This window comes from Sinocyclocheilus grahami, unplaced genomic scaffold (assembly GCF_001515645.1).
Source record: "Sinocyclocheilus grahami isolate Dianchi unplaced genomic scaffold, SAMN03320097.WGS_v1.1 scaffold1093.1, whole genome shotgun sequence".
Classification (NCBI taxonomy): Eukaryota; Metazoa; Chordata; class Actinopteri; order Cypriniformes; family Cyprinidae; genus Sinocyclocheilus; species Sinocyclocheilus grahami.
Window position 1 is genome coordinate 278,911 of NW_015506272.1, and position 25,489 is coordinate 304,399.

The 25,489-nt window shown below is 38.0% G+C and overlaps 1 protein-coding gene across 1 annotated transcript in view; it reads right to left on the bottom strand.

Moving 5' to 3' along the window:
* LOC107566696 (A disintegrin and metalloproteinase with thrombospondin motifs 2-like) overlaps positions 1-25,489 on the bottom strand; it is a 73,355-nt gene that overhangs the window by 4,157 nt on the left and 43,709 nt on the right. The window contains exons 3-17 of the mRNA XM_016252215.1: positions 19,344-19,427; positions 10,399-10,555; positions 10,030-10,135; positions 9,170-9,313; positions 8,957-9,089; positions 5,034-5,147; positions 4,805-4,950; positions 4,546-4,725; positions 4,195-4,199; positions 3,609-3,772; positions 3,352-3,517; positions 2,877-3,009; positions 2,270-2,477; positions 2,051-2,180; positions 736-825 (exon numbers count right to left, since the gene is read on the bottom strand). Coding sequence (XP_016107701.1) covers positions 736-825; positions 2,051-2,180; positions 2,270-2,477; positions 2,877-3,009; positions 3,352-3,517; positions 3,609-3,772; positions 4,195-4,199; positions 4,546-4,725; positions 4,805-4,950; positions 5,034-5,147; positions 8,957-9,089; positions 9,170-9,313; positions 10,030-10,135; positions 10,399-10,555; positions 19,344-19,427 — 1,960 coding nt within the window. The remainder of the gene's footprint in view (positions 1-735; positions 826-2,050; positions 2,181-2,269; positions 2,478-2,876; positions 3,010-3,351; positions 3,518-3,608; positions 3,773-4,194; positions 4,200-4,545; positions 4,726-4,804; positions 4,951-5,033; positions 5,148-8,956; positions 9,090-9,169; positions 9,314-10,029; positions 10,136-10,398; positions 10,556-19,343; positions 19,428-25,489) is intronic.

Below are 25,489 nucleotides of genomic sequence, written 5' to 3' on the forward strand. Positions count from 1 at the left end.
AGTTCCACCTCATGTTCACCATCGGCCACCAGCACGTACGATGGCGGTTCAACAGTACGTCCCATGTTAACATCTTAACGTGTTTGTTTTTGTTCCAACAGTTTTCCAGAATGAACTAGGATGTGGAATGAGCACTTAGCAAAGATTTCCTCATTGTGACAAGTTCACATTCACAATAAAGCTTAGGTATTTTTTTGTCATTTTTTTTATCTTTTAGCCACTTTTCATGTTTATTTTTTCCCCTTCACACCTGCAGCTCAGGCGGCGCCTCTGTAAAACGGCGTCCGCCTTGAGAGCGTGAGCCATATGGAAACAGCTTGCAGAGGGCAGTGATTCAAACAAACGCGTCACCCCTGCGGAAAGCTCAGCGCAATCATTAGCTCCGCAAACTGCCCATCCAATCACAAAGCCCCTCCTTTAACGAACATCCCCCGAATTTTTTACATGTTTTGTTTTGTCAACAATTTCTTACTGGCCAGCGTTCACAACACAGAGCTCCACAAAGGAGAGAGAGAGATAGAGCGAGAGAGAGAGAGAAACAGAGAAACCTCCCCCTATCGGAATGCCCCATAAAAGAGGACCACCACCCAGGAAAAAGAAGCGTGCAAGCCTCGGAAGAGGGAGGCAGTCAGGGGAGTTTGCCTTGTAAAGCCAGGCAGAGAGACAGAGGGAAAGTCCAGCTGAGAGAGGTGAGACAGCGCAGCGCCACAACGTGGCTGGAGAGAGACGCTTTACTTGACATCCTCTGCACGGGGTATTTGGGGTCGTGACGCGACAACCACTGTATCAGGAAGTTGCCATGCTTGTTGAAGTCGGAAGCGCTCCCTGTCGCATGTGGAAGAGGGATTGGGAAGGAGAAAGCCCAGGAGACAAGAGAATGCGAGAGAAAGAAAGAAAAATCATCTATATTAGTGTGTTAATTCGTGTTAAGAATTAGTCTGTTATTTCTGCAAAAACTAGTAGGCTACAGATAATTCAACTTTCATTAATAACATTAATAAGCATGCTAGACAGATCATTAGCATGTGTACATTCAAATAATCCCAATTCACCATACTTCATATATGAATACTTGGCTTCATATATTTTGGTCTTCATCAACATGAAGATATCACGACTTCTGATTAGCGCTTGGAAGATGACATATAAAGATGGCATAGAAAGCTAGCATTGCATATTATTGTTTATTGTTTATTATTTATTAATCTAGTTAATGTTAGAAAGTTCTAGTTCATTGTTGGGGTCAGGGTGAGGGTGTTTTTTTTTAAAGAATTTAACACCTTTATTCAGCAGAATGCATTAAATTGATCAAAACTGGCAGTTAAGACACTTATGATGCTACAAAAAATAGCCTACTGAATAAATATTAAGCAGCACAACTGTTGTCAACAACCCTCATCAAACAAGAAATGTTTCATGAGCACCAAATCAGCATATTGGAATGATTTCTGAAGAATCATGTGACACTGAAGACTGAAGTAATGGCTGCTGAAAATTCAGGACTGCATCACATGAATAAATTACATTTAAATTTCAATATATTCAAATAGAAAATTGATTTTAAATTGTAATAAAACAGCATTACTATTTTTATTGTACTTTTGATCAATTAAATGCAGCTTGGGTGAGCTTCTTTCAAAAACATTTAAAAATCTTATATCTAATACATGATGTAAAATATTGTTCAATCATGTTAGATAATGTACACATCCTTATTTTAAAGTGTAACCAGTTATATACACCCTCATCTTAGAGAGATCCATTATGCATTACTTTTAACCCTTTCCCACCAACCATCTGACTCCATTTTTGGTATGTTACGGCCACTTTTAACAATCCAACCAATTCTCAATGGCTCTCAAGTCCTGCCCTATATTTTTTCTACTCTAATATCTTGCTACAACCAGAAATATATCAATTAAAAATAGGCTGCAAACAGCACTTCATGTTGACTTAAATTTTGAATGTACTGATCTGTTAGACATTTCGGGTTGTTATTTCCGACTTAAAGAAAGATTCTGAAAATGGAAGCACATAATCAAATACGCACTTGGGCAGGGATCCATTCTGCAGGGTCTCAATGCAGCAGGTTTGGAGTCCAGACAGAGTCCAATGGTGTTGTCACGAGTATGACAAAGCACCTGCCTCTCCTGCGTACCATTACCACATGTCACTGAGCACTACAACAGCACACACACACAAACAAATATTCATTATTTTCATGTTAAAGAAATCCCACGCTCAGACCTGTACTGTCAGAGGTCTGTACCTGTGACCAGGGGCCCAGCCTCCACTCAGCAGGGCACAAGTTGCGATTGCAGTCTCTGCGGGACTCTGGGCGCTCATCACTGCAGTAACGGCTGCGAATGGATTTGAACTTGCCGTCGCCCAGAGGTTGGACACAGCGTACGGAACGTGTCTGAGTTCCCGTCTTCCCACAAGACTTACTGCATTCGCCCCACTCTCCAGCCACCCAGCTAAACACATAGAAACAACCACAGTCAAAGTTTAAACAGGTGCCAAAGCGGCATGTGTGATGCAAGGTACAACAGCATCACAGGGACTACTGGAGACAGACTATAGTTGCGGAAAGTCAGGCCACATAAATGTAGTGCTAGGGAATTTTTTTGCGTCACAAGTTTTTATGTATTAATGTGTTTTAAATCTATAAACTACATTTTTTAACTACATATATTTTTTTTTTTATAAGTTAACAAAAGACATTATTAAATGTCATTGTAATGTTTAAGATTGTAATGTTTTAATAAAAAAGTAAAAATAAACAATCACTCGGTGTGTCTTGCCCCCAAAACTGTAAATGTGAATTAAAAATAATAATAATTTCCTTCTAACTCATTTGGCACACACACACTCACATGGGCTGAGCACACTCTCTCAAGTAACAGTCTCTAAACAGGGGCGGAGGCTGCTTGATTTTCTCACAGAATCTGCGATGGACCATCCTCATCTCTGCATTCTTACGGCAGCCATAACGCGTCATCTGAATACCTATCCATAAGAAGGTAGTGAATGAAATCCTCATGATCATGAATAGAGAAATACAAATAAATACAATAATCGAGAATAACGTTGTCAGAGCTCAATCAAGTTCAATCAAGCACTTCCACTTCTTTAGTCCTTAAGTAATGCCCACTTTGTGTTTTATAGACTCTTTACTAAGTATTACCCCCAATTTGAGTCACTTTTAAGAGCTTGATAATATGGTGGACAGCAACAGTTGCTGAGGCAAGATTGTTTTAAGGCAGGACTTAGAAAATGATCAGTCATGGTAGAAACTTGGCTGTCTCTTAAACTACTCTCAAATAAATGATTGTGGTTACAGTGAACTACCTCCTCCACAGGTCTTGGAACAGGGTGTCCATCTTTTCACCACCCAGGAATATGGCACCGCATTATCAGGAACCATGTTATTCTCATTGGTACCATCACACAGTCTGTCATTGTCAGTGATGTATTTGATTGACACCTTCACCTTGGCTGATCCATGCATTCGGATCTAGTAAACAATTATACAATTAAAGACAACCAATTAAGACAAGTTGTGTATCCACTAATGTGTGTGTGCGTGGATTCCTACAGGAGATTACCATGACAACCATGTCGCTTTTCAAGGGTCCGCTGGTTTGAATGGTGTCCTTGTTGTTTTTATTTTCATACTCCCATTCCAGACCTTTTTCAATAACTGAACGTGTCTCTGGGTAGTCTCCATGGGCGTTGAGAAAGAAATCACCTGACGCTTTATTCCTGACAGCTATTTGGCAAAAAAAAAAAAAAAACGGAGAGAGAGAGAGCAAACCCACACAAATCAAATCGAGACCAACAGAGTACATTTCTCCAGAGAGTAAAATGTAAAAAAAAAAACATTATGTAAAAATGATTATCTCATCAGATCTAATGTATCCAACCCCATTTTGTGAACCACAAACATTCTTTTCTGGAGTATTCTGCAGTTCAGTCGTAATTGACATGACAGTAAAAAAAGAAAAGGCCCAAAAAGGCTCTTTATATGAGAATTACTTTGGATGTGCCTGTGTTGATCGTAAGACTAAGGCAGATATCCACAGTGCTAATAACTCTGGAGAGATGTTATGTTCTAAGTGATGTCATGAATAGTGTAGAAGTACATGTGGAAAAAAGAGGGGGGTTTGAATTAAATCATATTTTAATGTGTACCCACTCTGTAAGTGAAAACAGCTGTGCGAAGAGATGGATTACATCAGTCTGCTTACAGGCCTGGCTGACAAACTGAGTTAGATTGTGCAGGACAGGAGTGGGAAACAATCTAAAGTAAGCTTTAAATAAAATGTAAATAATTTAAATAATAGAATTAAAATATATATTTAAAACTCAAACTACATTATATTCATTTAAATAAACTTTACAAATAAAAATATTTAAGATCTTATTTTAAAATTATTTACATTATAAAAAAAACATTTAATCTAGACCAACTGTTTTCATGGTGACTTTTTTGCAGAGGAAAAGTTGTTTTCAACTCGGTGGTCATTAAATCTGCCGTATTACTTACGGTCGGGGTGTTCATAAGGCAGCCAGTGGTGCCAGGTATTCTGGTACTCAAACTTGTTGTCCATCATGCTACATTGCTCGGCTCTGTAGTCGTGGTACGGGTCCTCACACTCATGCGTATTACAAATCTGGAACTGATAACTTGGGCCGGAGCAAATACGTCCACCGTTAGCTGGACTGGAGGAGGTTAACGGAAGAAAAAAAATTAGCTATATATGAAAAACTTAGACAGACCAACAGATAGATAGATACACACCGTGGATTGTCACAAGCTCGTGTGCGAAACTGTAGTCCCCTTCCACAGGGGTGAGAGCAGGCACCAAACTCACTCCACATCCCCCAGCTTCCGTCCCGTTTTATGATGTCTGGAGTCAACTGCATACAGTGGCCTTTAAAACAGTGCTGAGAGAGGAAGAGAGCAACACATAAACACAGAGGAAGCACGTGAGTCTCAGGATGGATCTGTATGAAAGGCTGAGTGGTACCTTCCCATCACCGCATTTAGTGCCATCAATGGGCGGACCTTTTTTGGTCTTGCAGAAAAAGGGGTTGTCTGGGTGAGCACACCAAAGCTGCTTACAGGGGTCAAAGGGGCGATACTGAGAAACAGAGGAACAGAGAGAAGAAAAATAATTCTCAAACTCACACAATGAAAGAGAAATCTGATGACAAAACACAGCTGGCCAGGGTAGGATCAAACTGAAGGACATCTGATGGGGCAAATCTAGTAAACTGTTCATTACAAAGACAAAATAATGTTCAAACACCACTATTAAAACAGCCCTGTACATTTCTAATAACTGAAAAAAAAGTTACTTAATATAAAATATAATATTATAACAGTTGTTCAGGCATGATGAAACAGTGTGATACATTTTCATTCATGGGCAGGTTACATTTATGTAACAAAGCAATCTCATGCAGGCAAATCAAAGCAATGACGAAAAACTCTTTAAGTTATGATACAGCCTGTGACCAACAGCAAAGTTAGACAACAGAATGCTGGCCAGTGATGGGATATGGTCTCAATTAATGTCAAACGTTAAGCAAAATCTCTCGTTGTTTTCCTTCCTCTGAGAGGCGTAGTAGACAAGACCAGAATCTCTGGCTGTGGTACTAATGATGACACTACATTTAGCAAGATCCTAAACCCAACAAGCGTTTTAAACACATCAAGACACCAAGTGCAAAATAATGGCTCACAGTTTTCAGCAGTAGCCAGCTGGCTGCTACTGTTGTCTCAGTTTGAATATTGTTTGGAGTTTGCCAAGCTAAATAGCGAAAAGATTGCTAGGCCAAAAGCTAGTCGATTATTTAGCACCTGTAGAGATTTTTAGATGCTTCTGAGAACTGTACGGTTAAACTTGTTCAAGTCAGCAATCTATTCATTGATATATATTTTTCTAATGAATGTAGAAAACTCTCTGAAAAGTCACCAGACTGCAATGACCTGGTTAACTTGACATTAAAAGAATGTTTAAAAGAGGTTTGAGATCTACAGTATTGAGAGAATCTGTGGCATGCTTTCAATTACTCCAGAGAATAATTTTATCCTTCGGTTCGAAAAACAGAACAAAAACAGAGTTTACACTAGTGGCAAGGCATTCCACAGGGTTTAGAAGCAGAAATGTTCTTGCTAAAGCACTTATATCAATTCTTCCATACAAAAATGTGCTACTTAAGCTGCAAAGGTGTCTAAATCAACCGTTAAGCAGTGGGACTACTGTTCTGGGTGGATGAACCTCCAGTTGTAAATTATCCTAATGCAATTCCTATGTGTGGAATTTGCTCTTTCGTTGAGTATTCATGTGCATGTATATGTGCATTTCTGTACACACATTTTTTTTACATTTATTTTTAGAAACTGAAGTACGAGCCAAAATTATTTAAATTCTTAAGTTTGTATTGAACTCAAGCACTCCTTTTAATTCTTGTGAAAGCCAATTATTTCAGAAACAACTGTGGGTTTAGTAGCCTGCTGCATATGTGTCTGCAAAATGACAATGAGCTGAACACCAACTGATAACATGTAATGATTAACAATAAGACCATCTGAATTGAATCAAGTTCAAACGAAAGAGGCCACGTTGCGACTGAGGAGAACGCCTTACCTGGGCTCCTGATGGCCCCACCTTTTGCAGCTAAGGGAATGGTTTAACAAGACAGTGAAGTACAGTCCAAGCAGTGCTGTTCAGCTGGAATCTCATTTTGTGAGCAGAAATTATTCTTCAAATCATTTTTATCCAGTTTATCAAGGGATATCAAACATGACATCTGGTTTTGATTAACTGATCAATTGTATTCCCAAAAGTGAATTACAAACAGTATAATTATAGCCACGCATTTTCTTTCCGATAGACGAGTGAATATCATTTTGAAATTTGGTGTTCATCAAATTTTCTCTTTTTTTATTGTCAATATGGAATTTATTTTATATCAACATCTATATAAAATAAAACCAGGTGATGTGCTGTGGAGTAGTTTTAAAACCTGGGGCAGGATTCACAAAATAAAATTGTAAGATTCCTTAAAATGAATTCCATGAAGTTTGTAAGAATACTTGGTTACACTTTATTTTAAGGTGTCCTTGTTACAGTGTAATTATATACAGTATTTAAGTACTGAGTAATATTATTTAACTACATGTACTTACTATATGGTTAAGGTTAGCATTAGGGTTTGGCTTAGGGTTTCTTGCATGTAATAATGCATAATTTATTGCTATTATAATAGTAAGTACATGTAACATGCGTAACAAGGACAACAAGTGCTATCGAATACTCTTAAGTGCAACTGAAAGATTCTTAAGAAGTTTGCAAATATATTCTTAAAAACATATTTTTTTCTTAAGAAGAAAATGAGTCTTTATCTGAATACTTGACTGAAGACTCACTTCAAGGATTGCCTTCTTGCGCTTCCTTCAGATTACTCTAAAAATCACGAGTGCTTCACGTTTTTAATGCGCCATGTTTTTGAACAGTTACTTCTAAAGAGAATGTATCAAGCTGCAGCAATCCGTTTCATTAATTTTTGTGCTGTTTTTGCGTTCTCTTCTGAGTGAACGCTTCCAATATGTTTGGCCGCTCTGCTACATTAAACGCGTCCTGTATATGGGTTTTCTACTCGTTCTACTCATTTCTACTCATTTTTGTAGAATTGTTTACATTATCAGTCATCACTGATCACTTCAGAAAACTTGTGCACACCCTTATTATTAGCGCTACTATGTACTGTATAATATGTAGCTAGCGTTGTTGTGGCTAGTCTAATGTAGCTAGTCTTGTAGCTATTCTTATTACTAGTCCTACTATGTAAATTATGTAGCTAGTGTTGTAATGCCTAAATATATAAAATCATTTGAAATATACCAATAAATTCATTAAATCATTCTAACTATTTGGAATTTAAGACAAGTCTGAGGCTATCCTAACTTTAAGAAATTATTTATGATGATTTTTAAGAAAATTATTTTGAGTTCTTGAAAGGTTTGTCTTAAGAACAATTTTAAGAAATAAGATAGTGTTCTTACAAAGAATTTTTGAGAATGCTAAATATTCTTAACTTTTTTCTTAAGTTAAAAAATAAAATGAAAATGGCAGTTAAGAAGACATTTTTTTCTTTAGAATGTTTTATGAATCTGGCCCCTTGTTCATCTCTTGTTCACTAAAAGATTTGTTCACCCAAAAATGAAAATGGTTTCATTATTCACTCACCCTCATGTTAGCCCGCCCCGTATGACTTTTATTTCTGTGGAACACACAGAATGTTTTAATTGCTTTTAAACTTGCAAAATTATGAAAAAAATATTTGAAAAGATCTGACTCAAAAGAAGAATTTGTTAATGAATTTATGCTGCTTCTCTGAAGAACATGCCAAAAAGAGCTAGAGCGGTGAATGGTAACTGTATAACTTACATTACTTTAGAAGACTTGGAATAAAGTGCATGAGTCATAGGGACCACTTTTATGATACTTAAATGGTGCTTTTGTCTCCTTTATAAAGCTTGAAAGCTCCTTCTTTTGTGCTCCACGGAAGAAAGAAGGTCATACGGGTTTGAACCAACATGAGCACGAGTAAAATAGTGACAGACTGAACATTTTTGGTGCACTATTCTGTTCCATTAAGCCTTTTCCCTTTGGCATGTACAGATATCAAAACTCAGTCACTTAACACAAAATACTGTGTTCCATTCATAATGCATTATTGGCATGTATAACACACATCATACTGGGTCACAGCAACCTACGGTGAACCCAATGACCACAAATGGTGATTGTTATGGCAAGCTGATGGTTGTCAAGGAAGAATGCTTGTAGAATTATACATGCTCATAGTGATTTTACAATCTCATAATAATAATGCATTACTTGAATGAAAAAGCCTGTGCAGCAGTGAATTCAAGACTCACCGCTGTGCACATCATGTATCCGGCCCCGAAGTCAAAGCGACACTGTTCGTGCATGGAGTAATGCAGCCCGGGCGGGTGTGGAAGCTCTTCCCATTTGTGCTCGAACGGGTCGTCACGGAGACAATCATACGAACTTCAGAGGCAGAATGAGATGGTAAATAATCCACAGTCGTACTAGTCAAGATTGTCTGTGTATGTCTGTCTAGCACTCACTGCAGGTAGCGGCCCAGTTCCTGTTGACTGCAGCGGGACCAGTGGAAGCGGTGGAAAGCCGCCTGCACCAGTGGAGCCATGATGCTCCCCATCTGCACCTCATCTCCACAACGATTCCCCTGCCCATCATGCTCCATTCCCAACCTATAACGCACACGCATATATACAATTTACTTTTTTGAGAACAACTTGCCCCTTATTTTGGTATTTTTAGTCTTATGTGGAATTATGAGAATTTGAGAGTTTTGAATAAATTGCTTGTGTGAATAATTCAATGATTCAATCATATAGGCTGTCACTTGTCCTGTTCGTGAATTAATTTGTTTTTGAACAAATCTATTGAGAAAATTACTCAGTCACTCATAGTGGCTGCGTCCAAAATCGCATAATCTCTAAGAAGATACTTTCTGATGCACACTTCAAAATCTTGCCAAAAGTAGTACGTCATCTGGGTACTATGTTATCAATACTGTGAATCTGAACATACTACTCTTTTCACATACTGCTCTGCACCTACAGTAGGAAGTATGCAATTTCAGATGCAGCCAGTCACTTGTTTACTCAATGAATCCATGTTGAATAAATTGGTTGCAAACAATTTAAAATGATTCACTGATTTATTTATAACAAGACAATCACTTATCGCCACCTACTGACATTTCAATGTAACATGCAGAAAGAGTACATTGTAAAATCCACACCACTAATACACTAATTAGCGACACAAACAGTGGAAAGTCAGCTGTTCGAATGATGCTCAACCAATCAGATTCAAGGAACATAACTCAAGGACCTGAACGAACTGCTGTATAAATGAAAATATATGAGGTATCTTTTGACATACTGTAGCAGATACTCACACGTGGCCGGTTTCATGCGCCACAACAAAAGCTGATGAGAAACCGTCCTCATGGTTGAGAGTGCAGCTCCGTACGGGATGACACATGCCTGTGACAGGAGCGTAACCTAGCAACACATAAGAACACCTGACTAAGTTTGTCCTCATCACATCTTCATCACATGTTATTTCTAACACTTATCTTCCACTGGTCTGAGGCCTGAAGTCAAGGTCATTTCAAGATCATTGTGGCATGTCCTTACAGATACATATTTTTTAAACTGAACGCATATGTTCATGTTTGAAATATCATCTGCTCTTGTTAGCAGCATGTTTCAATCTCTGGAGGTTGATGATTACCTGTGTTAGTGTGCATGTGTGTTGATTTTACCCTGCATCCCTGTGGGTCCAAACTCTTGACGAGTGAGAAAGATGGCGTGATCATGGTATTCTTTATCGTTAGTGTCCTTCCTCTGCTGTTCAAAAGCCCAGCGGCACACATTCTCCAGACTCTGAGAAGGATTACCCAGCTCAATGAGGCTCGTGGACTGAAAGCATACATGAGAAGGATGTTACACTCAAAGCTACATTTGGTCAAGGTGTGAATCAATTACAAAAATTCTAAATTAAGTTATGGGTTCAGTACAACTAATAATGGAATAGTTTACCATTTAACATTTTATCAATTTCTGAAAGAATCTATTATAAAAAAAAATTTATTTTGCTTTTGTTTTATGACTTCAGAAGACCTGAAATACAGCACATGGATTGAATGGATGACTTTTATGATGCTTTGGAAACTTTTTTGGAGCTTGAAATCATGTGGGGGAAAACAGCTAGAATTCCAAAGCATTTTATTAGTTTTAAGAATTTCATAAGGTGTTTGAACTGACATGAGGGTGATTTACTTTTGAAAGTACTGATGATTGTTACGGCCAGACCAATGTAAGTATGCATACTACCTTTCAAAAGTTTGGGGTCGGCAAGATTTTTTAATGTTTCTTAAAGAAATCTCTTATGCTCACTGAGGCTCCAATTACAGTAAAACTAATAATATTGTAAAACATTACAATTTAAAAAGAACTATTTTAAATTTTTTTAATATATGTTAAAATTGTATTTATATGTGTGTTGTCAAAGCTATTTTTCAGCAAACTTACTATCAATATTTCTTCTCATTATCAGTGTTGTTTAAACTGTGATTTGTTTTCTAGGATTCTCTGATTAATAGAAAGGTTTAAAGAACAGCATTTATTTTAAGTAGAAATCTTTCGTAACATCATTAGTTGTAACAGTGTCACTTTTGATCAATTTAACGTGAATAAAACCATTCATTTATTTAAAATACTGACTTCAAACTTTTGAATGGCAGTGTATAACCACAAGACTTAAAAGTACACAAGTTAAAATGAGAGGTAAATTGCAGTACTGTATACTAACATTGTCTTTTTAGTTATATCAAACATCTTGACCATTTAATGCTAGTAAAGCTGGTAAATTTAATATGATGTACCCTTAGACATCCATTATTAGTACATTACTGAACAATTGTTGTTTGTTTTAATACTGAGGGATGACTCGAAACTTTTTTCTGTAGTCAAATCACAGATGTTGAACCTAGACCATTCCTTTAATCAGAGGACAGACTCCTAAACAATTACATCAACACAAACTTCAAAAGCTCGGCACTATTGTTAATCAATCAGCTAGTATCATCTAGTATCATTAACGTCCTTTGATGTTAAAAGTACTGAACAATCCAATCAAAATAAGTTGTATAGTGAAACTATATGTTTATATAATAACAACAAAAGAAAAAAAAGTTTACATTGTTAACAATGGCAGCCGTGACGCTGTTATTATTGCTACATTTCACGCTCGTGTGAACACAGACGTAAACATTGCACCGCTTTTCTTCCATAACCTGTGCAGTGAGGTAAATGTGTGCAAAGAAACAACCAGACAGGAACGCGTGGCTGTGCTTTGATGACGTGGCCACGAGAGCCATGGAAGTAGGAGATCCTTTCCAGATGCGTGTCCTGAAACTGCCTCTCTTTCCCTGTGCCTCACTCTTGTGCATTTTATGCATCAAGGTCATGAACTCTGAGAACTACGCTGCAATGTCTTCACCAACCAGTAGAGGGAGGCTTCACCATTCCAAAGCATAGTTGTGCACCATGGGAAGAAAGAGGGTGGTGGGAAATAACTCAACTCAGCATCACTCTCAGAACAAGTGCATCTAGCGCTTTATTCTCTCATTACACTTCATTTATTTGTGACTGAGGATTTTTACGCCGTAGGTTTGTGCACAGACAGCAGACTAATGTAAACTAGTTACTAAACACATGATTTATCTTCACTTATCTTCATTCCATCACTGAGATGTTTGTTGATAATGTCACAAAGGGTGTTTTCTCAGAATTCTGTACACAAGAGACTTCCTCTTGTTCTTGTTAACGGAATACATGACAGACGTGAAAGCGTGCTCATTAAAAGAACGTCTCGGCATCTTTATCTTCTCTGTGATTCACCGAAGATGCACACATGCACACACGCTCTGTGGATTGATGCTGGGTGTGTCATGTCAGGGTCTCTATCTTTTCGGTGTTAGGTGAGGGGAAGAGCGGAACAGATGTGCGGAAGAGACTGTGATGTTGGAACCTTGTTGGAGGTGTGCGGGGTCACTCGGTTGATCGGTGCGTGCCGCTGCCGGCAGCAACGGTTGCCACAGTAATTGGGAATGATGGACAACCTGCTGGCAAGACGGGCGAGGCTGCATGCTGATTGGGGCTGAGGCGGCAGGGGAGAGGAGTGGGTGTGGAACAACCAGGCATTTGTGTAAGAGCGAGAAAAAGAGAGAGGGAGAGGTGGAGAGAAAAAGATACAGATGGAGAAAGATGTATATCTGTGGCAGCGCTTTTGAAATAGGTGGGTGATCTAGAGTGATCTAGAGTGAGTGTGAATAAGAAAAAAACATGGAAAGGGTTTCACACTGAATGAGGGGTGAGGTTGAGATAAGGGTTAACAAAATTGTGATGAATTTACTAAAATGGAACAACTGCATCAATATGCCTCTATATAATCGGAAGTATCTCTAAGTACTACATGCGGATGATGGTTTTAACATCCCAGGACATTTCCCACCTTAACCATAAAACGTTTGAGTTATGGAAGCCATGAATCGAGTTATGTGTGTGTGTGTGTTTTGTTTTAATGAAATAATGCGTTTGTATGAACTAGCTTTATTAGCTATTAGTACATTTACATTTAAAGCACTGTGGGTATTTAGTAATTGCTGACCTGATAATCCTGTAAGAATGTGTTTATTATAAAAATTATGCATATTCAGTCAGACACATTCTGGAATTCTACTTGTATAAACGGAGGACAAACATCCTAGGATTGTGTGCTCATTATTTTGTTTTAAAACAAATTTCTGAATAATTTTAAAAAATAGAGTATGGTACATTGCATAAAAAAGCTGGGTGGAAAGACCAGTGTGCCAATATGAAGGTAGATAATTTATTATTGAGTAAGACAAACTATAATGGCAAATTAAAAGGACATGTGACTTTGCCTCAAGTCATGTGACTGAATAACTCACTCGCAGAAGAAAACATGTTTGCGTCAACCCCCTGGCAGTGACAGTTTTGTTCTCTTGAACACAAAGAATGGAAATGCTGGTGTATTCATGAATGTTTTTGAAATATTCTGATTTTTAATTAAATATTTAACTTGGATGGAAACCAGGGTTATAATAGTTAACTAAAACAATTTTTTTAAAATATCTTTGTTAATTTGAATAAAGCTGAAATAAAATAAAATATAAATATTAGATGAAAACAGATAATAGGGATGCATTCAATAGCTTTTATTTTGTGTCTAGAGTATGTCGTCTATGCCAGACTCTACCACTGTGAAGTTGCCAGCCTGCCATATGATTTCAGCATGGTTTTTGCCGTTTAAAATCATTGTATATTTACTTTTTATCTAAATATGGTTTCGACAGCCAGCCCACAGGTCAACCGAGCCACTAGGAATGTCCCGGTGCTCCCTATGGCCACTGCATCCCTGAATGGAGTTAAACAACATTTTAAGCCACAGCGAGAGGCAGACGAAGCGTGACCAGCAACAGACGGAAGGAAAAAGACAGAATGGAAAGGAAACCAAAAGTTGTACGAGCACAGGGACAGAGATGAAGAGAGAACTGACAGATAAACAGAGAGGGAGAGACCTGTGTGCCAACCGCCTGATGAGTTCATGTGGGACAGTTTGCATTTTAAGAACTTAATCCTGGAAAGACGAGGCCAGAGGGACAATCACCACAAATCAGCGCAGGAAACGCCATCTGCCTGACCCGCCGTGGACCTCTGTCTCTCCATCTCACCTGAAACCGCACGTAATCACCATGTAACCCCACACACTAGCTGTCACAGAGGAAAAATCACCATTTATCATAATGGCTGGGGGTGGTATAATGTCTCAGTAAGAAGAGCCAAATTTGAGGGCACCATAGCGTTGTGAGCTATTTCTCCCGCTGGGTGAACTGACATTTGTGGTAATGGTAAGCTCCATCGCAGAGATAGAAAGGTGATGGATTGTCATGTTTAAGTGGCTTAAAAATATCTTCCTCATGGGTTACGCATCCAGATAGCACTCCTGGAGAAAAGATCCTTTCTTCCTGAACCTGATTGAATAAATGGAGTAGGTGTTAACTTCACTATTGATTAATAGGTTTTTTTCTAGACATCATATTATTCAGATGATCCCAGAGGAAAATTGCTCTTTCAAAGCTCACTTTAGTTTGTCTCTAGATTTTCTCATTTAAAGGTGAAGTGTGTAATTTCTGAGCCACTAGTGGCACTAAATCAGGCCACCGGTTGAATAAATGTTGCTGTGTCAGGTAGCTCAAACAAACAATGTTGAAAGATCTGATTAATTGAAAGGCTTAAAGAGTTAGTTCACCCAAAAAAGAAAATTAGCCCATGTTTTACTTACGCTCAAGGTTATCCTAGGTGTATATGACTTTCTTCTTTCAGATGAATCCAATCAGTTATATTAAAAATTGTCCTTGCTCTTCCAAGCTTTATAATGGCAGTGGGTGGGTGTTGTTTTTTAAACAGTCCAAAAGAAGTCCAATGACGTGCATCCATCCATAATAAAAACGTGCCTCACACGGCTCCAGGGGGTGAATAAAGGCCTCCTGTAGCATATCGATGAGTTTTGTAAGAAAAATATCCATATTTAAAACATTATAATCACTTTTCTCTCACTTCCTCTAACTGTTGTACGTGCAAGCCATTCCGGGCAGATGACGTAGGACGTATGCATTGCGCACCCGCCTGTGAGATATGCTAGTCTCGTGAGTTTGTTTACAGGAGCAAAGGAAGCAAAGTTTCCTTACTTTAGCAAAGTAATCGAAATCCTCTGACATTTTTCTTTATAAATCCTTGTTTTATGCTTCTAATTCATGACCAGCGTTTTGTTTAACTCTCTCTCCAACGAGCTTCCGTGTTCGTCACTAATCACCGGCGCGTGCGCTACGCCTACATCCTACGACATCCGGAACGGTTAGAAAGAAAAGTGTAAATAGAGCCGTGTGAGGCACGTTTTATTATGGATGGATGCTCTTTATTTGTCTTCTTTTGGACTGTTGAAAAAACACTCGCCCACTGCCATTATAGAGCTTGGAAGAGCAATGACAATTTTTAATGTAACTCAAGATTGGATTCGTCTGAAAGAAGAAAGTCATATACACATAGGATGCCATAGGAAAAATGACTCAATGACCCACTGAAATTATTGATTGAATTGCTTACAAATTGCCTCACGTGATTCATGTGAATGATTTAATAATTCAGTCATAAGTAGAGTCTTAACAAATCGGTTAAGGAAATAATTCACTGACTTGACAGTCACTTCTTGAATGAATCTGTGTTGTGAACTAATAGTTTGAATGAATCTTTCAATGACTCACTCACTCACTCACTCATTGTTTCAGTGATTAACAATAAGGATTAAATTATTAATAGGAATGAATCAATGATTCACTTATAAAAAGAATCAATTAATTAATACTATCCTCATTTCTGTCTATGTTAGATATTAAAGGTGGGGTAAGTGATTTCTGGTAGCCAATGTTGATATTTCAAATCACCAAAACAAACATGCCCCTACCCCAAAAGGGTCTCGCCCCTATTTTGATAGCTCCCGCCCCACACATACGTACACAACCCAGGCAACGATTAGTTCTGTGAAATAAAGCAAAACCAATGTTACACCGTGTCTACACTGGACGCGAGCGGCGCGGCACGACAAAATACTATAGAACTCATTATAATCGGTGATGCTGTCTACACTGGATGCGGCGCGGCACAACACGACAAATCCCCAACAGAAAACTGCTGCTGTGTTCTATTTATGACGTGTTGACACAAATTTCAAATGATTTTCAACGGTCCCTTTTGTTGCGTCCGGTGTAGACAGACTTTAGCTGTTGCGGCGGAACACGTCCGATGTAGACACGGTGTTACTCACCTATTGAGAAGAAACAAAGCAACCTCGGCGTCCGATCACAGGCCTTCCGCTCCTTGAGTTCTCTCCAGCGCTGGAAAGCTGATCCGATATTTACACGGGTCCTACTTCTTGTCTTATCGTAAGCCTTCTATTGTTCCGCAGACGTTTTTCTCTTTTGTTTTTTATCTGCCATCTAATGTTATATCTTTTTGTCATCGGCTCGTCGCTCGGCTCGGCTAATGCCCATTGCACTGAGTGCTCTCTCCTCCGCATCATGACACACCCCTTACTGCTGATTGGCTACAAGTTTGTTTTGGTACTCGGCCTGCGTTTTTGAAAAAATACATACCCCACCTTTAATTGATGGACTGTAGCCATATGGGTTACTTGTGGATTATTGTGATGTTCTTATCAGCTGTTTGGACTCATTCTGACGGCACCCATTCACTGCAGAGGATCCATTGGTGAGCAAGTGACGTAATGCTAAATGTCTCTAGTTTCTCATTACTAGCAGATACATCATGAGATGTTTAAAATATTCTTCTTTCCTACTGATTATGTGAAGCATTAATAATATGTGAGTTATGAAATTCTTCATAAATGATCTGATAATCTGTGCAATTCTGAGCAAACCAACCTTTTGTAAATGACTGTTTACTTGTACATGACTGCTCTTGGGAAAATTAATGTACGGTTAAAATAGAACTCTAAATAGAAATAGAACTTCTTTCTTGAATATCCTTGAATATAATATAATTCTCCTTTCAGTCGCAGACAAGAATGCATTTTTCTTTGAAGCCAAAATAACCACATATCACTTTGAAAAAACTGATTATAGATTCCTAAGTACATAATATTCCTCATCTTGCACAACCTGACAGTGTAGCAAGATTTAATTTGACTTGCTTACCAGATTCAGTATATTCCCACAGGCCTTGAAATCCACAGAGGCAGCAAATTTCAAATGATTTTCAACGGTCCCTTTTGTTGCGTCCGGTGTAGACAGACTTTAGCTGTTGCGGCGGAACACGTCCGATGTAGACACGGTGTTACTCACCTATTGAGAAGAAACAAAGCAACCTCGGCGTCTGATAGCAGGCCTTCCGCTCCTTGAGTTCTCTCCAGCGCTGGAAAGCTGATCCGATATTTACACGGGTCCTACTTCTTGTCTTATCGTAAGCCTTCTATTGTTCCGCAGACGTTTTTCTCTTTTGTTTTTTATCTGCCATCTAATGTTATATCTTTTTGTCATCGGCTCGTCGCTCGGCTCGGCTAATGCCCATTGCACTGAGTGCTCTCTCCTCCGCATCATGACACACCCCTTACTGCTGATTGGCTACAAGTTTGTTTTGGTACTAGGCCCGACTCAGTTTTCTTAAGCGTTTTTGAAAAAATACATATCCCACCTTTAAAGAGATATGGGACTTTCTTCGTGAGTAACTGTGTCAGATGAAAGCTGAACCTAGAACTGTGGTCACTGTCAGGTCAACCACATCTGAGGCTGGATACCTGATCTGAGATCAGCCTCTCCCTGATCTCCAGTTACAGGAAGAACAGCGTTTTGTGGAGCTGTGTTAATGAATGAGGCAGGGTCATCATTGATTGTTTATCTTGCATTCGTGATTCTTCTTCCCAGAATCCTTTGCTTGGTCCCATAGGGGAGGTGCTGGTGTGTGCGTTTATGTGTTGGGGTGGGGGGTATTGGGAAGGCAATTGCATAACATCAGCACTCTGTGTGCTTTGGTGTTGAACTGTGAAGGCGTGCGACTTTGAAAAGACTCCCATGGGAATTCTATGCTTTTAGTTCCTGTTTGCTCAGTCCGGTGGAATAACAGGCCCTAGGCCATGGTGAGCACCCAGCAAAAGCGGGTGGGGAAAAAATGTGCATGTAAGCTAAGCTAGCGGTGTGTTTATGTGTTTATGTAGGTGTGAGTGTGAGACAGAGGGTGGAAGAGAGGGAGGAACGGAGTGTGTATCTTATACATGTTTGCCACTGATGCGTTATGTCAAACTGTCATGATACAGAACTGCAAAAGTGCTAAACGGTTACAGACGAAATGGATCATTTGGGGGTTTGCATTAAGAGAAAAACATATTTTTTAGGTTACATCAGTGCTCACTCACTGTGAAAACTAAAGTCTGAACATGAAGTCTTAGATGAAACCTCAACTACGAAGATTTCTACGATAATTTCTGCGCTACTAGCAGCACCAAACACGTTTTCCAATCACACCATCCATCTTCCATTGAACAAAAAATGAAGACAAATAAAAAACAGATAGCCCAATCCTTAACTCAAAACACTGGTTAAGCCACACTGTAATGTGTGGGACTCCTCAAAAATGTTGAAACTGTCCCAAATGTTTACAACTTTTTTGGAAGCTAGCCTACAAATCGTTTACAAATATTTGTCTGTGACGTATTTAACAAAAAAAATGACAGTTCACATTTGATATGACTATAAACCATTATAAACTATACAACATGAAATACCCAAGCTCACCAACATAACTAGATATATGACTTGATTAAATTCATCATGCAAGGTTGTTTGCCACAAATAAGGTTATTTCTGAGCAATATAAGATATTTAAGAAAAAAATTAATGACAGGGTTTTGTGACGTCAGTCGAAAAAGTAAAGTTGTTTCATAGGCTGAGCAAATTGCACAAAAGATGCAATGATGAATTATAACATAATGATCATACAGAAATGTGTAATAAAAACATAAAAAACAAATATGGCTAATTTTGAATTCATGCTGTCTTTAACTTGTCATCTGATATCTGATGCATGATGTCAGTAGATTAATGCTTCTTACTTTTCTGGCATCGACCAAAACAATCCGAACTAGCACCACGTTTATTCGTGCCCCGAGAGAATGGTCATGATAAATCTCGTTCACCTGTGAAAAGAGAAAAGCAGTGTTAGATGCAACACTAAGATCTTAATATTGACACAGGCAGATATTGTAAGAGCAAAAAGCCTCATTTTAGAATACATTCCATTAAAGTAAATGTAATGCTATTTGACAGAGGTCAAAAGTGCTCTGAGTGAGAATTATGACTAAGTGATACCAAGACTTCGCACTGGGGACGTCTTCTACAGATTCAATGTTCCAGACTGCCTTTTAGACATGTTTCAGCATTATGTTTTGTAAAGTCAAAATGTATCAAAGACTTCTGCTTTCCTGTCCCAAACCTATCTTCAGTAACAAAAGGGCCATTTGGCATTCCGGAAGGCACAGAAGTGCTGATATCGATCAAGGCCTGTAGGCCAACATGTGTATACATCGGGGGTCTGCTAATTGTCACACCTTTTGCCCAGTGGGTGAAGTTGTAATCTGCTGATTGGTCAGTTTGAATGTCTCACATTTGGTTTTTAGTCACATGGTCAAAGAAGGGATAAAAGAGGACTGTAACTGTTGCTCTGGCTCCTTTCCTTTGCTACCTCTTTTGCTTTGCTCTTTTCTTTGTTGCCTCTTTTCTTTGTTGGAGCTCTTCTTGGGTCTCTGCCCTCTCTCCCTCTTTTTCTTCCTCTCTCTATTCCCCCCTCTCTCTATCTCTTTCTCTCAGGTAATATTTTACATGTTGGGTACAATTAACTATGCTTTACCATCCTTCATCTATTTTGTAACCAATTAAAGTGTAACCATAACAAAATATTGTTATTAAACCATTTCAATTATTAATTATGTGCTAACTAGTCTTGATTCAAGGTTCATCTTAAAGTGCTACCTATTGCAATACAATAGTCACACAATAGCAACGCTCTCCCACATATGTAGCTATTCTAACTACGCTTATTCCCGTCGTTGGTATTAAAGCTCTAAAAAGCTTACTGACTGATGTGGTTAGTGCAAATTCTTAGCACATGGTTAGTGCAAATTGTCAGATGACCAGAGCAGTTTATTTCCTGTTTGCATCTTGAGAAGATGATGGCTACATCAAAGCTCCAAAACTAAAGGAGATAACGAAAGGAGAAGATATTAGGTAGACATTTTCTTTGAGGTGTCTAGTATTAATATATGCAATGACATATATTTAGTTTTGTTGAGTGTGGTCATAGAATGAGTAAACATCTTGATGGTCACAATAGTGACCGGTGGGATAACAGTGAACTTAGGTATACAATATAAATCCAATTGCAGCTGTCAGTTGTTAATTGCACTAAAATGTTGCAATGACAAAATAATGCACTAAATTAAAAATTCTAATGTAAGAAATAAGTTACAATATTGATGTTGTAATACTGGTAGCACTAATATAACAATTGTATGATGTACTGTATGTTACAAAAAAGTTTTAAAAAATTATCTCAGTATTCCTATCAATGTTGTATAAGGACTTTTTTATGCATAACAGTAACCCTAGAATGTGATCAAACAGTTTAAAATAGCTGGGCTGAGATATATAATATTTTTATGACTGCAGAAATATGTTAATTCAGTACACTCATTATTCCACCGGTCACAATTGTGACTGACCATAAAACACAATTTTTCATACACTTTTCCAAAAAAAAAAATATTATTTATTATTTCATTTTGACACATCATTTGGATATTTTCATGTCTGGGAAAAATTCGGGAATAAATGGGATAAATTATAAATAATATATTAATTATGAATACTAACCCCAAAACCTTTTCTAATTGTATCTTCAAATGTTTCGGGTCAGTAAAAATTGTTATTAATTAATTTTTTCCCTGTGAAGCAAATCAGCATATTAATATGATTTCTGAAGGATCATGTGGCACTGAAGACTGAAGTAATGACTGGTAAAAATTCAGCTTTTTCGCAGGAATAAATTACTATATAGCTTACTATGAAGCTGTTGTACTTATGCTATCATTTACTAAAGTTGCAATATAATGTTTCAGCTTTTCAGTTGAACTCTCAGCTAGACCATCTTAAGCCAGCTAAGACCAGCAAACCATCTAAGGCTAGGTTATTTTTAGTAGGGTTTTACCACATTTTTGGGGCCATTCCGCAGAGACAGCAAAGCATAACACACACACATAGCAACACATAGACAACCTGCAAAGCTGCACCCAATAATGTTTAAGAGAGCCTTTTTCATTTCCCATGATTCTGCAGTTTGACTTCTCACCCCACACCTCAGCCATCTTTACTTATTCAGCTTGCAGAAGGATGGGCCTCATGCACTGTGGGAAACGCTGTTCCCAGACAGAGAGGGAGACAGAGGCAGACAAATTGGTACAGAAGTTAAGACATGGTGTCCTCTGTCGCTCTCGAAGCCTGCTAATGAGACACCGAGATGTATACACAGCCAACAATAATGAGATTTCTGATGGACAGACTGCGGGAGGGGGAGCAAGAATAAGAGACGAAGACAGACAAGAAAAAAGGGCTTAAAAGGGGGCGGCAAGGAAGAAGGAAAGCGATGGGAAAGGATTATACAACGCACTTTCTGAAACCGATCTTTCTCACCTGCTCTTTTATTTTTGTACGATTCACTGGTTGCTGCGCAACCGGCAAACTTCAGAGTGGGGTGGGGCCGTGTTTCTCTCTCTTTCTGCATGTCTGTATTCCTGGCATTCCCTCTCTGCTTGCTGTCATTCCTTTTGACAGTCGGAATATTTTTTGGTTGCGCTGTCTGTTCTGCAGACTTTGTTTTTACAATTCACAACTTTACTGAATTCATCATTCCCTCCTTTTCAGTTTTAAATCAGTATATGTGTCTGTAGCTGCCAAAAGCTTATCTTTCAAACTAGTGTGTATAGACCTTTTCCGTAGCATTCGCCCAGATTTCTTAAGAAATTCTAAAGAGTGCAGCTCTTAGGCTCGGTTGCCTTAGTAACTGCGTTAATACAGATGACTGGTAAAAGCACAGATGACTTCCAGGTGACCATGACTCCAGTGTTCTGAACGTTAATGATCGTTAAACTGAGGCATGACTTTCATATGGAACACACACTGTGAAACACCTCAGGACTCTGCATTAGGAGAAGCAGTGCATGATGGGATATGACTACTGCCTTGTTTCCAGGCTTCACTTCAAAGAAAAAAAAAGACACGGCTGGCAGTAAAAGTTTATTTCTCTCATATTAATACAGTATATGCTGGGGCTGGACAGTATAGTATATATTATACTGTAAGAAGGGTAGAAATGGGTAGAAATTCTGTATGTACATTTACGAATTTCGGTAGATGTTTTGGTAACACCAAAAGACAAGGTCCAATTTTCACAATGAACTAGTTGCTTATTAGCAGGCATATTACTAACATATTGGCTGTTTATTGGTACTTATAAAGCACATATTAATGCCTTATTCTGCATATTTTAGATCCTGTAATCCTATCCCATACCTAAACTTAACGACTACCTTACTAACTATTATTAAGCAACAAATTAGGAGTTTATTGGGGCAAAAGTCGTAGTTAATAGTTAATTAATAGTGAGAATTGGTCCCTAAACTAAAGTGTGACCAATGTTTTTAATCCAAAAAAGCAATTTATAGTACATCCAAACTACAAATTTCAGCAGTACATGCATTGGCTGAACCAATGGCATTGGCATTACTGTCATGATCTATGTGTCAAGCTATACAATATTTGGGAAGCAATTTAAAAACCTCCAGCACCAAGCAGAAAATGATTTACTCTGCAAACTTGCATCTCATGTGCGAAAACAAAACAAAACCAAAATGTCACCATTAATAGTGAGAATTGGTCCCTAAACTAAAGTGTGACCAATGTTTTTAATCCAAAAAAGCAATTTATAGTACATCCAAACTACAAATTTCAGCAGTATATGCATTGGCTGAACCAATGGCATTGGCATTACTAATGTCATGATCTATGTGTCAAGCTATACAATATTTGGGAAGCAATTTAAAAACCTCCAGCACCAAGCAGAAAATGATTTACTCTGCAAACTTGCATCTCATGTGCGAAAACAAAACAAAACCAAAATGTCACTTAAACTACAACTTAAAATATTTTTCAATTATTTTTGAATTTTCAAAATTTTGAGTTTGAAATTATTATTTTTATTATTTTTGTTAAATGAAGGAAGAAAATGACAATCTGACTGACTAAAACATTACAACATGGATGTGCAATAAAATATTTCAGAGTAGTGTTTCTAGCAAAAACAATAATGTATGACAGAATTTTAGTTACACGTTAAAACATTTTTAAATGTTATGAAAATAATCTCATAATAGTTTGTTTTTATATAAAAGTCAGTTTTGTAAATCAAGATGTTTACAAGATTAAAATATTGATATTTTGAAATATTGATAATATATTAATAATTATAAGAGTAAATTACCTTGTAAAAGGTGTATTGAAAGAATATTCTCAACATTTTAGAAAATTTTAACATGATGCCACTAACATGCTGTTGTATACCGCCCACCCCTACATGCACACATTAATAGAAAAGCTTATCACAAGCAACGCTGGATGGATATTCTAATATTAATTGGAGTCACAAATCTTCAGCAACACCAATAGGGTTCTTCCTCAACCTCCTACAGAACAAAAACCCTATAGCCCCCTCCCACCCCTCACTCTCTATGTTAATGATCGTGAGAGTGTAGGTCTCATTAGTACTGCCCTGGTTGCTGGCCTTGTTCAGGAGCACTGGGTTTCATCAGCCTACAGGTAACTAATGGAGACCTAGAGGTCGGCAAGTCAGAAAATCATTAATATCCCATTAATAATGCAGCAGGGGCTAGCATTTTGGCTTCACTGCTTTAGAGGAAGGAGGGGAGAGTGGAGAAAATAGCAGAGGGTGCAGATAGGAAGATAGGGTTAGAGGAGGGAAAGAGGGAAGAGAAAAAAGTCTACAGTATGTGTGCATGTGTGGCCATTGATCGAGTGAGGAGAAAAAAAATGGGTTGACATTGAGAAATATTAGCATATTAGCACATGAAATGAAAACAATCCCAAATCAAATGTGTGAAAGAGCCATGAAAAGAAACCATTTAAAAGTGGCCAACTTTTATCTTATAAGCCCTGTTTATCATCTGTCCCTGCCAAACTGTAAAAATAACTTCAATAGAAGGGATTTAGGTTCCAAAGTGTTTCCTTAATCAGGCATTTTGGTGTTTAAACATTAACCTGTTAAAGACCCCCTGTGGTGAAAATCAAGTTTTTAACATTGTCTGGCTGGTGTTTACATGTCTGTCTGCTGCTTTAAATATGCTTAAGGACAAACCATGTGCAAATTCATCAGGCAATACCACTGCTGAGCTTTTCTCCTTAAAACGGCAATGTACCAAAGACTGTCTCAAAAACGCTGTTTGAAAGCGCTCGTTTCCTACCTTCACAAACATGTAACCAATCACATCAACTTGTGGGGAGGGGCTTTTATTATTATCTCCACTGGTCATAGGTTTCTATTTACAATGTCTTTTTGCAGCACAACAGATATGTCTGTGATAGGCGACATATCTGTTGATTTCATGAATTTCACAAGAGCCAATCAGAGGTGTTTAGGTTAGACAGAATCCACTCACTGCTCAAAACACCAGTGCTGAGTTCTACTCTCAATATAATAGACAAAGTGTAGACGCGATGTAAATAAGAGATTCATTGTGCAGTGTATAGAGGTTCATTGATTTTAATGTAACTTTATGAGATCGCAACAAACTACAATGAGCGACAGCTTTTAATAGTAATTATAAGAGCACTCTTTACGAGCTTTCTAGGCTATAATCTAATCAGAATTTGAAAAACAATCACTCACTGATTCACTCTTCGGTAACGACTTTTCCAACATTTCCACTTGCTATTGTGTAGTGTTTGCTACTTAAGTTAACTGAGGGAAAGCAGAGAAGGTCCAAGCTGGCGTGATTGAGTGGAGGTGGGAACTAGTTAGATCTGTGTATAATACGTATATAAATGAGATAAGGGTAAGCTGCAATAATTAAACCCCTTAAAATACTGTATATATATATATATATATATATATATATATATATATATATATATA